Below are 15557 nucleotides of genomic sequence, written 5' to 3' on the forward strand. Positions count from 1 at the left end.
AAGCTCATTTAATCTAACATTGGCTTTGTATGGTTACTAGCAGAAATGCCCGTGCGTTGCTACGAGTCATTACTTGCTCTCACGTTATTATACGTTTGTTCATAATATGTTAGCTTCGCTTCATAATATGTGGTAGACAATTCATCAAAGATGAGTGGCAGAAAATACCATTACTCCATCACCATTACGAAGGAAACAACAATTACCACCAAATATGAAACTTATAGGAAGATATCAACAAATACTACATATGAAACAACAGAGACATCATCAGTAATACTGAATGCCTTAACATCAACTGCAGTAAACTACAGTAGAAGTCGTGGCATGGCACAAGTGCAGTGAAGCACAGTCATCCATCCACCGACCACCGTCTGCTTTCCCCATTTTTTCCCCGACGTGGCGACAACCAAGCCTACCCAAAGATAATAGACAGCGCAATAGGTCATTCAGTAGTTCCTAAAGGCCGACATCTCAATACCAAACTCTCGATCCTTGCCTTGCTCCTAGCCAGAAAGTCGTTTAATCACAGGCTTCGTTTTATGCTGCCTTGGCTTATGGCATGTACAGAATAATCTGTTAATGCTAAGATTCACGTATGGCCTACACATCCTCATGCCCGTCTGACCGCTTGAACTGTGCTGCGTAACTTGGAATCAGGAAACTGTGGATCAATTTCGTCACCTGGGAGTCACGGGTATCACGAAGCGTAGTTGATCAGCCACTGTAGGCTCTGCATGAAAGAAGATTGCACGGGGTAATGAATGTATTGTGATAAAAGTAGATTTCTGCCTATTGCTGGAACTGTAAGAGCATGGTTCATGGTGTTTTGTGCTCAGTAACTTATAAAAAATCAGAGGAGAAAAATGTACCATTATACATTTAGGCAGATCGTCATCCTGCGTCCTCATGTGAGTCTACATACATGCAAAGAGCTACTCGTTAGGCATTTCCAGTCTAGCTAGAATCAGAACATGTAAAATTGGAGTTGGTGTATGTTTAGAAGCTGACTGACAAGAGATTCTAAATGTTACAGTTCATATTTTGCTTATGTTTATCGAGTTCTAAACAATAGCAAGTGTAATGACAATTTATAGCTAGAAATGGAGGACTGAGGTGTTCACCTCCATGACTAAATGGCATTAGGACTCCTTGTCTGTGGCAAGGCAAGCAAGGGCTACCACAGCGGCTGCCACAGTTTAGGGCCAGAAGGAGAGCTGCTTATGTTTGAGAAGTGAGAGCAAGGACAGGTATTTTGCCAGGTCCACTACCCTGTCATCTGCCTTTGCAGCCTTCAGATAGAACCTGCGAAATTTGAACACAATGGTGTTAGCCTGTCGTTATGCTCAGCTGATACAGATAAGAAAGCAGGAAGTTTGTGGTACCAGAGGAAATGGTGAGTTGTTGTGACGAAACACTTGAAGTTCAGGGCCTCCTGAACCAGCCACTCCATGGCAACAACCTCACTCCGGCTGTAAGTATTGATCTCAACTTTGAATGTCTTTTGAAGGACGCCGAAAGGAATCAAGAAGTAAAAACATTAAGCATCCAACAGCAATTCACCTATACAAATGTGATACAACACGAATCATGAATAAACTGTGCAAAATTTTAGCAATAGAACAGACTGCATAAGGAAAATAAACCAGTGCATAAGCTACATGGAGAATATAGTGTTCATAGCAAGAGTGCACAAATGCACTGTTGTTCAGCACAAAAGGTACCTGGCAATTGACATATGCTAAAATGCGCCCCTCTAGAATTTGAAAGTAATACCCGTTAATGAGTCCCCTGCTTCCTTGAAGGTGGAAAGGAACTCATCTAGCTTTCCAAATATTGAAGGCAAACAAAAGTGCATCAACGCCCATAATTCAGAAAGGTTGTTCTGGATAGGAGTGCCTGTTAGTAGTAGACGTCTTGGCATGATGAAGCGTTGCTCAAGGACATTATACAGTACCTGGCAAAGAACTTTCTGAGTTAAACTTGGAAGGTTTGTTACAAAATATATGTGTATTTTAATTGATCGTAACCAAAAGGAGAAAAGGAAAAGGGTGTAACATATAGCATTTGAGTGTTTGACACATGCACACTTATTAATCTAATTCCTTTTAACACTAATGCTTGGATTACAAGCTCAACGAACCAATAAAAATGCAGAATTGCACCTAGGATTTTAGCTTGAATCAGGTTAGAACTACTAGGGGGTGTCTGCTCTCTCCTCTGTTTCCTTTATCTGGCAATGTAACTAAACTCTAATATTCTCGTTACAAGTAATGGAAATTGATGGGGTTGTTTTTTGAGCAATTTTATGGTTGCAGCCCTCTCAAGCTCAACACAGGTTGTAACTAATCAGCTGAACCTGAAGTCCACAAACTGCTAGTGAAATATGAATATTTCCACTTGGTGCCACCAAGTCATAGCTATTCTTTAGTTTTCTCTTAGTCACAGAGCCCAATTTACCTCTGTCATTATGCTCTACCAATACAGCGCTCGAAAGTGAAGATGTTTCTTTTCCCAAACAGTACTGAAAGTCTGAGCTTCCGTGCTACTGAATCAAAACTGAAAACATCACATAATGCACAAATACGAGGGGAGGTACATCCTGTGTAGCTTAGCAGTAGTACCAAGAGGTGCTTGGTGGCAAAAGCAGCAGTAACGGTAAGGAAGCAGTCAAACCTTGAATTCAAAAGAACTACATAAATAAAATGGCCACTTACACTGGATGGATTGTTTAGACGTTGGGCCTCATCAATAATTGCATAGTGCCAGGGAATTTGTGAAAGAAAATCTTGATCCATCAAGGCTATGTCATATGCTTTCATGAGCACATCAAATGATAATTTCTGTTACGTGCAGAAAAGAAAAAAAGATGTCGCAAGTATTGATGGGATACACATACACCTACAGAAGATTGAACCCAGAAAAGACAGAATAGCGTACATTAGAGTGAGATGATGTGGAAGCTCTCTGCACAAGTTCAAACAACTACATCTCTACACCACAAATTGAATCAATTGCACTGAACAATTGCAGTTCCGCTGAACTCATAGAGCTCATGTCAATCTCTCTATTGAACTCTAAATTTTGAACCTGAATATACAAGCACAACTGATAGAGATGGGGACTGTACAAAACAGCAAGCAAAATTGAACGGCAAAAGAAGAAAATTGTACTGTGTACCCATTTCATCGAACATATTGAGGGCATCGTCCATGGAAATATCAAATGCGGAGCTAACTCCAATGGAAGCAGAGAGGAGGGAGTGGAAACGGGGGAGGGTACCTGCTCGAGGTGTCCCTGCAGGAAGTAGAAGACGAGGTCGCCGATGTGCACCCTCTCCATGGATCGATGGGGAAGGCCGGAGTCGGGGCCCCGCCGCGTCGCCGCGACGGCCACGAGGCACGACAGCCCCGTCGCCCTGGTGCCCCAGTCAAGCCCGCTCTTCAAGTCGGCGGAGCCGATGAGGCGAACCAGCTCCGCGAGCTGTGGCTCGGCGCATCACGCGTGCCAGGGACACCGCCGTGGATGCGGTCGCCGTGTTGTCCTCCTCGATGCAGTCGGACGTGGCGACCACGCGCACGGCGGCCTCCGTTGCCTCGAGGCCCCTCTCGTCCTCGTCCTTCTCCGTCCGCCAGAACACGTGCCCCCCGGAGATAGGGGCGCGGCCGCCAGGCACTGGCGCAGATCGAGGCCGGGTCGGCTCGAACCGCCGGAGTCACGGCGCGGCGGCCGCCGCCTCCCGCGCGGGGGCGCCGAGGCCGAGATGGAGCAGGCGCGATGGAGGGAGGGGGGAGGCGGAGACGGGAGCGGAGGTCGCGACGCCACACTCCGGCCGCCGCCCATGCGCAATCTGCTTTGGCTGTATGTTTCAAAGAAAGAGAAAAACTTTCCCCTTTATCCCCCTCTCTTTCCTCCTTTTTCCATCCGACCCCCAGTCTCTTCATAATAATTGGACTGCGGGTTGATTTCACAAAACTTCAGGGATTTTTTTGCAAAATGACCATGACGTACGAAAACCTAGGCAGAGACGTTACTTGCTTTAATAATAGGTAAAGATATGGTAGACGCGATCTGTGTCGCACCCAAGCACCACACTACTCTTTTTCCGCAACCAACCATCATACATCATCACCACGTCATCAACGTACCGGGAAAGCTAGCAGACGGGCAATACCTAAACATGTCCAGTTGGGAGCCAATTATTAGGTCTCCCTGATGTTGACGGTGAGGCCACACGTCAGTTGCATCCCGTGGAGACAAGCAGTGCGGTGCAGAGCTGACGATGACCAGCCTTATCCGTTCCAGCCGGCGACACCCGGCATCATGAGCGCATCACGGCCGAGATGCCACTTAGCATCTATCATATTAAATATTTGATACTAATTAGAAGTATTAAATATATGTTAATTATAAAATTATTGTACAGATGGAGTCTAATTCGTGAGACGAATCTATTAAGCCTAATTAGTTTATGATTTGACAATATTGTGCTATAATAACCATTTGCTAATAATGGAATGGATTGATTAGGCTTAATGGATTCGTTGTCTCGCAAATTACTTTAGGATTCTGCAATTAGTTTTATAATTAGCTAGGACAACATCAACCAATGTCGCCCCATTCGACCTGACTGACGGATATAGAATTGAGTCAGCAGAAATATGGCTCCCGCTTACAAATCATGTACTAGTAGTCTACTAGCACGTGTCAACATATTAAACGGCAATGGATAAAAAAAAAAGCTAGGCATTTTGTTTCCGCTACTCCCACTTGTGAAGTTTGTGATCGTTCTCGTGCGCTAATGATGGTCCCCCCGACACAACTACAGATACTGGAAAGAGAAAAGAAGCTTCTCCATCCATGACTGTTGCAACCAGAAACAGTATCAGCAACAACAATGTCTTTCAGATGGAAATTTGGTACAGTTAGCCATGAGCCATCACAATTTCAAGGTTTTACGAGCTGAAGTCGTTACATCGGAGTGTGTTACTACAGTCGGTTTGTCAGCAAGGGAACATGCATAAGTCAGTATCCATTTGGTTTCACGACTAAAGTTAATTCTTGCCGCATCAAATATTTAGATACTAATTATAACTATTAAATATAGATTAATTACAAAACCAATTGCATAAATGAAGGTTAATTCGTGAAACGAATCTATTAAGCCTAATTAGTTTATGATTTTGATCATGTGATGCTACAGTAAATATGTGCTAATGATGGATTAATTAGGCTTAATAGATTTATCTCGCGAATTAGCCACGGCTTATGCAATTAGTTTTATAATTAGTTCATATTTAGTGCTTCTAATTGGTATCCAACATCCGGTGTAACTTGAATTAAAAATTAATCCATGGATCGTACAGCTTACATAGGGAGAGCATCATAGTAATAAAGTGACCCACAAATGATTCTAAGTCATAACGTCATGGCAAGCTTGGAGGGGAAAGAGATTGTTTGGTCACTCTCAGCTCCCCACAGTCGCTGATATATACGGTCTTGAGTGGGCGATCCCACATAGCCCGAGCAGTTTGAGCTCTTTCATCGCCAATCAGCTGCGCAAAGTCATTGAACAAGCGGATCCTTTCAGCTGGTTTGTAGGTAGGTATGGCTGCAATACTGGTGATAACATCCATTCCTGGATAACAAATGGCGTATATATCAAGCCAAAGACATGCGAAAAGGTGCACAAATTCACACAGATTACAGGTTCAAGAAGGTAAGTAAAGATACCATGATTCTATATGGTGTAGTATGTTATCTTGTGTGACCTACCAACATGAGAAAAGACAGTATCTCAGACTCACTTCGGAGCTACTGCAGCTAAAATTTACTTGAGATTTTGACACAGATCATACACATGGAGTAACTTGATTTACAGTAGGATTGGTACGGCGAAAAGGTATTTACCACATTTTACAGTACTGGATCAAGATACATAATTAGCTTTAACCATATTCATTATGTGAGAAAATCATTTAATAAAATCACTAAGATGCCGCTGCAGCATTTCCCACATTTTTTGCTGTATATACAAATTACACGCAGATGAACCTACTATCTAGTATTATCCTCGTGTGACAAATCTGCCACTTGAAAAGAAATACTGGCTTTTAATGTGCATCTACATCATTGTTTCACAACCACACATCAGCGGAATAAAGAAATGGTACCCAAAGAATGCATGGTCCGGATGTATTTAGTGAAAGCACTATTTGGAACTGTATTTTTAACCACATATGAGTTTGACTCTTTGTTTGTTCTACTTGTGTCATTTGCACATGCCAAATCAGGCCAGTCAATATACCAGTACCATCTACATTCACATATCCAAATTGTTATATTTTGTTGTTCATGCATAAAATACATTTATGGCAAGAACAAGGATTTCATCATGGCGGAAGGAAATGCACGAACTAAATTTGATACGTAGCAATAATCCACAAGGTATCTTCAGAAAGAGGTCAGTCACTCAACAAAAAAGCTCCCTTCTAAATGTAATTAATGTAATAATTCTATTCTTGGGATTTTTGTTGCAGGAATTTGTCAAATCAAATGTTTTGATTCTGAACTAAATGAATAACTAATCTATTTCACAGAGAAAATTTCACTACGGTGGATCCGGCGGGTCTACGACATGACGATCGTACGACGCAGTACACGTCTGCCCAAGAAACCGGCAATCCCGGCTGAGGCAAAGGCGCAGATCAACCTGTGCCAGAAGCTCCACCTCCCCAGCATCGACATCGACCCGATCCAGAAGGTCATTGCGGACTACGTCGCCATGACCAATGGGCCGCTGCCGGAACAGGTGGTGGCCGCCCTCTCTACGCTGTTCAGCCTCGACGATGACTACATGGAATCGCTCAGCGATGCACTCCTGGAGCTGGTGGGACAGGAGGTTGACGGCCTCCAGGCGGAGGTACAGCAGGACGATGGGGCATAGTGGTGGTGCCCGGACTGCTCTGAGTTCTACAGTTTCCTATATGTTGCCCTTCTTTCAATCTGTTTTGCGGCGATGTCTCTAGCGAGTATCTGACTCGGTCAGCTGTGTCTTTGGTCGACCATGGAGCATCTGCTTGCCGCCTTCAAAACTTCTGCTTGTAATGAATTACTGTATTCTGTGTGTCCTATGCTCCTACATTCTGCGGGTCCAGAAATGTTGTGCTGTGTGTGTCCTGAGATGACAGCTCCGGTGGTGAGGCCAAGCTTTACCACGCCAAATATTGTGATGCTTTGCTTTCTTCCGTCGCTACACCTAACTTAGATATGATCTGCTGGAATGTCCAGGGCCTGAACTCGGCGGCAAGGTGTGTAACTGTGCATGAGCTACTCTCCTCAACTCCCTGCCATATAGCATGCTTCTAGGAGACCAAGTTGAGCAACGTTGACAGCCACCTAGCTGCATTCTTGGGGGGGGGGGGGGGGGGGGGGGGGGGTACCACCACTACCGGACACAGCCAAATTGCCGAGTGCCAGGGGCACTCGGCGAAGGGCAGAATACCCTCGGCGAACCGTTTGCCGAGTGTAACACTCGGCAAACGGCACACGGCGAATATCGAGTCGGCAAACACTAGTTCGCCGAGTGTTTTGTGTCGGGCACTCGGCAAAGACTTTGCCGAGTGCCCAGAAAACACTCGGCGAACAATTATTGAAAAAATAAAAAAAAACATGTACCAAACCATCCGCCGCCAGTCACCGCCACTGCTTCCCGCCGCCACGCCATGAAGCAGATCCGGTGGAGGGGCGTCGGGCGGCGGCGGATCCGGGGCCGGGGGCGTCGGGCGGCGGCGGATCCGGGGCCGGGGGCGTCGGGCGGCGGCGGATCCGGGGGCGGCGGGGCCGGGGGCGCCGGGCGGCGGGGGGCTCCGGGCGGCGCTGGGCGGCGGGGCCGGGGGCGCCGGGCGCCGGGGGAAGGTGTGGCGGCGGGGCCGGAGGAGAGGAGAGGGGAGGGGGCCGGGCCGGAGGCGTGCGGTGGCGGCGGCGGCCGGAGGCGTGCGGCGGCGGCGGCGGCCGGAGGCGTGCGGCGGCGGCGGCGGCATGGAGGAGGCAGGAGGGGAAGAGGTAGCAGGAGGGGAAGAGGTAGCAGGGGGCGGCGGCGGCATGCAGAGTGGGGGAGGGGGCCGGGCCGGCCGGGGGAGGGGGGTTTTAATTTCTGGGCCGTCTGTTTGCCGAGTGTCCTACGTGGACACTCGGTAAACGGTTGATTTGCCGAGTGTCCACCATAGGACACTCGGCAAATGATTTTTGAAAAAAATTTAAAAAATATCTAACAGTTTCAAAAAAATACCAAATTTTCACACGAACCAATATAGGTTCTCTACTGACTATACAAAAAGTTTTGTAGTCAAACCAAACTCGACCGTCACTTCGACTCTAATATTTATCGAATCCTTCTCAAAGTTACTATTTTTCTTCTGAGATGCTTCGGTTTGTAATCATCGTACATGATGAAATGTGCAAAACCTTCTCAATTTTTTTCCACAGCCTCCACGTATTATATCATCACATCATGGCAAATCTCATAATTTTCAGACTTTGATTGTTTTTTTTACAATTTAAAAATACTACTGCCACACGTTCATGGTCGTGTTTCCTGAACAAGATGTTCGAAATTTCTTTTTCATTTCATGGGTCAGGTCTCAAATTGGTCCAAATAACATGAATATCATTTTTCTACTCATTTTATTCCATAATTTGAATCACTTGCAGTTCAAATTTGACTTATACCAAAAATTCCCTTGAAATGCAATTAATTAAATAAATATAGCAAATAAATTCAAAAATATACCAAATTTTAACATGGAGTACCACATGTTGTATGTGGGGAGTAGAAAAAATTTCGTGGTGAAAAGAGAAAAAAAAATTATTTTTTTGCCGAGTGTAAAAAAAACACTAGGCAAACCCCCCTCTTTGCCGAGTGTTTTTTTTGACACTCGGCAAACCCCCCTCTTTGCCGAGTGTTTTTTTTGACACTCGGCAAAGAGGGGGCTTTGCCGAGTGTTTTTTATTTGACACTCGGCAAAGCCCCGATTTGCCGAGTGTTTTTTTTTTGCCGAGTGTTTTTGGCTTGGCACTCGGCAAAGAGCATGTTTGCCGAGTGTCCGAAAAAAAACACTCGGCAAAAAGAAAACACTCGGCAAATTTAAGGTTTCCCGTAGTGCACCTAGAACTAGAGGAGGAATTTTAATGCTCTGGAATAGTAACTTCGTGGACTTGCAAGGCATCGTCATCAGGCGCTTCTCCAACTCGGCGATGGTAACACTGAAAGACTCCAACATTTCGTTCCTCATGACGGTAGTCTATGGGCTGACTAGAGATATGCTAAAACCTACATTTCTAAGAGAGATACGTCGATGCAAGCCTGACGAGGGGAACAAATGGCTACTGCTCGGTGACTCAATTTGATTTACAGAGCACGGGACAAAAATAACCGGAATCTCCACCACGGCCGTATGCGACAGTTCCGGGCAGCACTAAACTATTGCAAGCTCCGGGAGATACATCTACAGAACCGCAAATACACCTGGAGCAATAAGAGACGCCGGCCGACCATGTGCCACCTTGACAGGATCTTCGCGAACGAGAGTCGGGACTTAGCCTTTGAACAACATGGGCTACAGGCGCTGTCCACCTCCCTCTCCGACCACTGCCCGCTGTTGTTATCGAGCCATTCCGGGCCTAGGGCCCCGAGACCCTTCCGTTTCGAGAATTTCTGGACAAAGCTACCGGGCTTTGCCGAGGAGGTACAAGCAGTGTGGCAGCGGCCCACGACGCACACCCAACCGGTGCTAATTCTTTACCATAAGATGGCAGCTACGGCTAGGCACTTGAGGGCATGGAGTCAATCCATTATATCGATAGGCTCAAGCTTCTAATGGCATTAGAGGTCATCCATAGGCTGGACATCGCTCAAGAATCTCGGCAGCTCTCCTCAGCCGAATTTCAACTAAGACAGGGGCTCAAGCGTAGAGTTATAGGATACTCGGTGATTGAGAGGGCTAGGAAAAAGCAAATCTCCAGGGTCAAAAACATGAGAGAGGGTAACGCCAACACTAAGTACTTCCACTTGAAAGTAAATGGTCGACGTCGTAGGACTCATATTAACCGCTTCCAGGATGCCCTCTCAGTTTGCTATGTGAAGCCCATTACGGCCAATGGCGCTGGTGCAAGTAGCAACCACCACACCTTCCTAGGGCCAGTTGATTAAGAGTTGTGCCAGCTCGATTAGCAAGTAATTGTTTTTAAAAGATAGAACGCTATCTTCAGACTTGGTATATCATCTTTAGTACCTGCAAGGCTTAGATTTAGATTATCTCAATGACTGGCTCTAGTGGCGGGCATATGTGACAAGCATGTGAAGAACTACGGGCATATGAGGATGGCATGTAAATAACACAGTTCAAAATCCGAGTTCAAAGATTGTATCTTCAGAAGAATAGAAGCTGGTCATACGGCAAACAGACTTTCCTCGATTAAATGAAACGATTAGTGACATACAAAGTGGGAACGAGTAATTAGAATTATGATGAGACTGATAATAGGAAAAAGTGAGAACAAAGCCATATGCATGAGGAAAACATCAGTATACAGATAATAGTAATAATATTAGGTTTCTTACGATTTCCAGCATGTGTTGAAATTTGCATGGCATAAGGACACATCTACAGGCTGAAAATATTCAGCATAGTAAGGGGTTTTGAAAACATTCAAGGGTATAATATTTAAGTTCTTGAAAGACCGACAATTCAAAATAAATTTGCTGCAAAAACAATGTTCTGAAAAAAAGAGAGAAGAAACTCACCTTCCAGTACAGTTCCAAAGACAATGTTCTGTCCATCAAGCTGTGGGCAGGGTCCTGGCCCTGTAGTAACCAAGAATTCAACATTGTGATAGTTGGGGTTGAGCTTGATGTCGTTGTCATCATCATTCTGTCCAAGGCACAAGGAAAGTGTGCCAGGTCTTGCATGCCTTAGTTTGAATGCTCTAGCATCCACAGTCTCAGAATTCCTAATGAGGCCGGAGGGTGGCTGGACCTCACCCTTCTCTCGCCGAGAACCTTGTCGGCCAGCAGCAAAAAACTGTCCTTGAAGGAGCTTGTGGACAAGAGTGCCCCTATATGCAGCTGCAGTACATGTAGCTTTGAAATTGGCAGTAGTAGTAGGGAGAAGCCGACCATAGAGACCAAAGACAACACGACCAAGTGGCTCAGAATCAGGGCATGAGGAGAGCTCAGCTCCTAAAGGTCTGTCAGAGCGAAAGTAGCTTGGACAGACACTGAAGTCCATGAAGATGCGGTCTGTGATCGTGGTGTCAATTGCTGAGGTGGATGTCGTGTTTGTGTCATCTATGGCAAGGGAGGAGGAAGTGTGGAGGAGAAGAAAGGAGGCAGGTAGAGAGAAAAGAGACCGTCTAACAATTTTGGGTGACTTGATGCATTTATAGGTATTGTCATGGTTTGCATTAGACGGACGAGAAGAAGCACGCTGGCTGTTGGGGCGGTGGTGCAGGCTAAGGTAGGCAGGGTAAACTGTGGAGGATGCAGCTATGATGCTTGATGAAGGGAATGCCATACTGCTGAAAGGTGAAAGCTTCAGGTTTTGTCCTTCCAACAAAAACTATCGTAGACAATCTGATTGGAGTTGTGCTATATTTTTCCTACAAATACAACAGAAATGAATGAGACATCAAATTTACTGAACTAGAAGTCTCAAACTTACTGCAAGTATACATAATTGTGAACATCAAATTTTGCAACTTCAGCTTCTTCAAATGGAAGTATGGAACCAGTCCTTAGTTGTGGTTTTTCACAAGTCACTTTTGCTTTTGCCAATCACGAATGAACTCTAAAAGCTTGGCCAACATAAAAAAAAATCAGACATGCAGCAACAAACATAAGAGTGGTGGGTTACTTTGGCTCGCCAAGCCATCACACCCCTCCTCCTTTACCCGGGCTTGGGACCGGCTATATTGAAACAACATAGGCGGAGTTATATGCAGTAACCTCACCAAAACAAAAAACAAAATCAGACACAGCATACATGAGTGAATAGAGTAGGGAATGGGGAGCTCATATTTCTATATTAAGCTGGCCTTGGTACTCCAAAATTTCCCTTGGAAGTCATCTTGCACTTAAGACATCATGCCGAAGGTTGTGCTCATCCAAATTAGTTACTGAAATTTATACTTGGCGCATTGAGGTGGCTAACGATATTTGATTTTTGTCATGGTTAATTGCAAGCAACTCTAGCTATTCAAGAGTTGACTCATGCAGGTGGTTCACTACCTGTATTCTAAGAGCCTGATCAACATTCACATCATAGATGTCGTGTGGGTGAGTATAGGTCATTTGATCAGGTTGATTTTTTACCTTAACCAACATAGGCTCCAAACTATCACCATTTGATTTTAAAATCTTTACTATTGCAGGCTGGACTAGACTTTTATTGAAGGTTATAATTTCTATTGAGAAATGAGAAGTGACGTAATTTGTTATTCATGTAAATTAAAATTTAAATTACCCAGATCCTACATATACTAGATGTATAACCTTCATAAAATCTTTTTATTATCACACAGTAAAATTGTTGATGATAGGACCTGAGAAAGAAAATTTCTCAATTATTCCAGTCTTGAACTCTGTCCATCGAATTGGGACATCAGAAAGCATTTTTTTTTTGCTCCTACTATTGATGCATCCAAATTTTACACATCTCATGAATCCCTTCTGGCTCTAGTGCTTTATCAAGCAGCGTCAAAAAATTCAAAAGCCATGACACTCTATCATCAACATGGTCTTTTGGCAAGATTTCATGGCATGCACAAGGTTTTTTAATTTCTCAAATACACAGGAAAGCTGTGTATCATTACATTAAGAAGAAACTATTGAAGTACAATACACCCTTAACAGATTACATTCACACCACAGAACCGTGGGAAAGACCTACATAAATAGCACTAGGCTAAGCCAACTGCGTTATCTGCCCTAAACCTCTAGCCCCACTGCCCCAGTAAATCCTTGCATAAACAAGGTTATGCAAGGATTTACTAAAGTCTGTAAATGTAAAATCATTAGACAAGTATAGCCAGTAGCTAAAGAGATTGTCCTAAAGGGGTTTGTTTGATCCACGGGAACTTGAGAAATCCATTCCATATTTGGTTGATGGGCTTGGGCCCTATTTGACAGTGTCATGAATTAAAATTATATTATTCTGTAGGAACATTTAAACAAACTTTTATTTCTGGTTGCTGCTCTTTTTTCCTATACAACATTCAGAAGGATTAAAGGAATTCTTGCTATTTTTCAAATAACAGCAATCATTCCCCAAACAAACTTATGTTCCTTCACCTCTAATTACCTTGTCCTTGTCCAAGACTTTCAAATTAGAAACCCTAATTTTTTTTCAGTAGCTAGCACAAGGCAACTTAACATTGTCAAGATCAATGAGCATTAATAGAAGAACCATAGTTCACATCATTTGAGAACATGTAAGGGACTGATTTTCTTTTCCTCGAGTATGAGAGAGACTGATAATTTTCAGAATATACATTCAAACTTCAGATACATGAAGTAATGCTTAAGTGCACAAATCTAAAGTAAAGAAGGGTTCTACTCAACAGTGAGACTAGACCTTTTACCTCATTCGATTCCACGATAACTGGTTAACTTTGTCTCATCAGGAAATACAGTATGTATGTAAAAGAGGCCTGACGACTCTGTCCAAAAGAAAAAAACTTAAGGCATCTTTTTTAAGTTGATAACTGATGTTCTATCAACGGACATAGTAACATTTGTATTACTCATAATAAGATTATGAAAGGAGTAATGCAGTTTCAGAAATGTCTCAACTGATGTATTACTGACAGATATGTTCAACAGAAATAAACATGTGTGACAAAGGGCCGTACAGAACAACATGACATGGAACAACATTAACTGTATAATAGCATAACTGATTTTATCTGCATCTTTGCAATTCAGCCGAGAAAAGGAGAGTTATGGTATTATCACTCTGATTTCTGGTGGTGTTAACTCCAACAAGATTAATACGACCAGATGTCCACAGCACTGACGCTCCAAAGTATCAACATGATTTTCCAAAAGAGCACATTGTGCACTTCGTTGTAAATCAAGACAAAAGAATTACTAGTTGACTTCCCAACAATTCAGCTACATTTTGCCTGAGGCCATGACACTAGTGAAGGTTTCCATGACACTAGTTGTGGGTGTGGCCGCACCCAAAAAATTTTCGTAGTCTCTTATCAAACCTAAAATTTCACCATATTTACTTGACTGTCTACCTATCCTATGAAGGTGCCGCACCCCCCTTCACTTTCCTCTAGCTCCGCCCCTGTCCATCCCAAATTCCAAAAATTGAAGGTTCTGTACCTCTGCAAAGCATTTAACTGACAATGAAGGAAGCAACTAGCTTTATTTTACAGCATCTAAATTATATAAAAAAAGAAAAAATGGTGGAAACACATTTTCCGAATTGAAGAGAAGTATCCACTTGGGTCATGAGGCTTCAGTTGAAAGTTGAAACTTCAATATTTTTGAAAATAAACTGAACCCGACACCATAGTTAAGCTAGATTAAATTAAATGCTATGGTGTAAAAGAAATTCTAATTCTAACCAGAGGCCGACCCAGTATAGGACATGAGTGTGCACATGTACATACCCACAATAATTTTTGCCAAAAAAAATCGAACATGTAATTGGGTCTAATCCAAATAAAAAAAGGCTTACATTAGGGTTGGGAGCGCTCTACGCACAGCAGGAAGGAGGAGAAGGGGCGGGCATACCAGGTGGGCGCTTGTCGCCGGCGAAGAGCTGAGGCGAAGACGTGTTGAAGGGCGTTGCTGGGTTACTGCTCGGCCAATCGGCGCCGCCAGGCGCCAGGAAAGGAAGGCCACGAGAGAGAGATAAGAGAGAGAGAGCAGAACGGGAGAAAATGAAGATCGGAGGGTGAACCGTGAACGCATTACTCCCCGCAATCAGCAGAGTAGCAGACAGCGACGCGCTCGGTTCGTCTCGATGCTACCGTATTGTTGATTTTTTTTTATTTCGGGTAATGCTCTGGCTCTGACGTCCGACACGAGGAGAAATATCGGATGCTCTCTTCCTTCATCGTGCGCTCCCGAGACGCCCTCGTTTTGATGCAACTCGAGACAGTTAGGGTGGCTCAGCCCAACTTGGCTCGTATCCGGAGCCAGGCTTCAGCTAGCCCGGTTTGATTCATCTAGCCAGATCACGAACAGAAGTTGTTTGATTGTCAAACTATTAAAACTAATTATTATTATGATGCTTATTTCGTTTAAATTTATTGTAATTGCTCTTATTCTACCTTATTAGGCTTTAATCATCTTTTAAAAACACTAATATCACTTAAGTTAATCACCTGCTTAACATCATCATTAGTTGAAAATCACCGAGCCAGGCCCGCAGGAAACGGACTTTATCTACATTTCCCAGGAGCCAGGCTCGCTGGTACTTTTTGCATGCGCTGGACCACGCTCACAGAGCATGCAGGCAACCAAACTAGCACAGACTGCATCC

The 15557-nt window shown here is 44.0% G+C and overlaps 1 protein-coding gene across 22 annotated transcripts; it reads right to left on the bottom strand.

The window, feature by feature from the left end:
- Positions 1-202: 202 nt before the first annotated feature.
- On the bottom strand, positions 203-14973 carry LOC117861068 (peptidyl-prolyl cis-trans isomerase CYP28, chloroplastic). 22 transcript variants are annotated; one of them, XR_004641654.2, is made up of 12 exons: positions 14804-14971; positions 13639-13716; positions 10805-11658; positions 3283-5638; positions 2941-3090; positions 2718-2843; positions 2461-2545; positions 1725-1957; positions 1386-1563; positions 1125-1305; positions 873-917; positions 203-733 (listed from the first exon to the last, which is right to left on the bottom strand). XR_004641654.2 is itself a non-coding variant. In XM_034744655.2 (6 exons), exons 3-6 carry the CDS (start codon positions 11571-11573, stop codon positions 5587-5589), a joined length of 909 nt encoding a protein of 302 aa, XP_034600546.1. In that variant the 5' UTR covers positions 11574-11658; positions 13639-13716; positions 14804-14973; the 3' UTR covers positions 5373-5586. The 22 variants fall into 22 exon arrangements, 2 of the variants coding, with proteins under 2 accessions (XP_034600546.1, XP_034600548.1); XR_011898603.1 differs by having other exon boundaries at positions 2461-2548; XR_011898607.1 differs by adding an exon at positions 10622-10671 and having other exon boundaries at positions 2461-3090; positions 14804-14973.
- Positions 14974-15557: the final 584 nt, after the last annotated feature.

Source organism: Setaria viridis, chromosome 6 (genome assembly GCF_005286985.2).
Source record: "Setaria viridis chromosome 6, Setaria_viridis_v4.0, whole genome shotgun sequence".
NCBI lineage: Eukaryota > Viridiplantae > Streptophyta > Magnoliopsida > Poales > Poaceae > Setaria > Setaria viridis.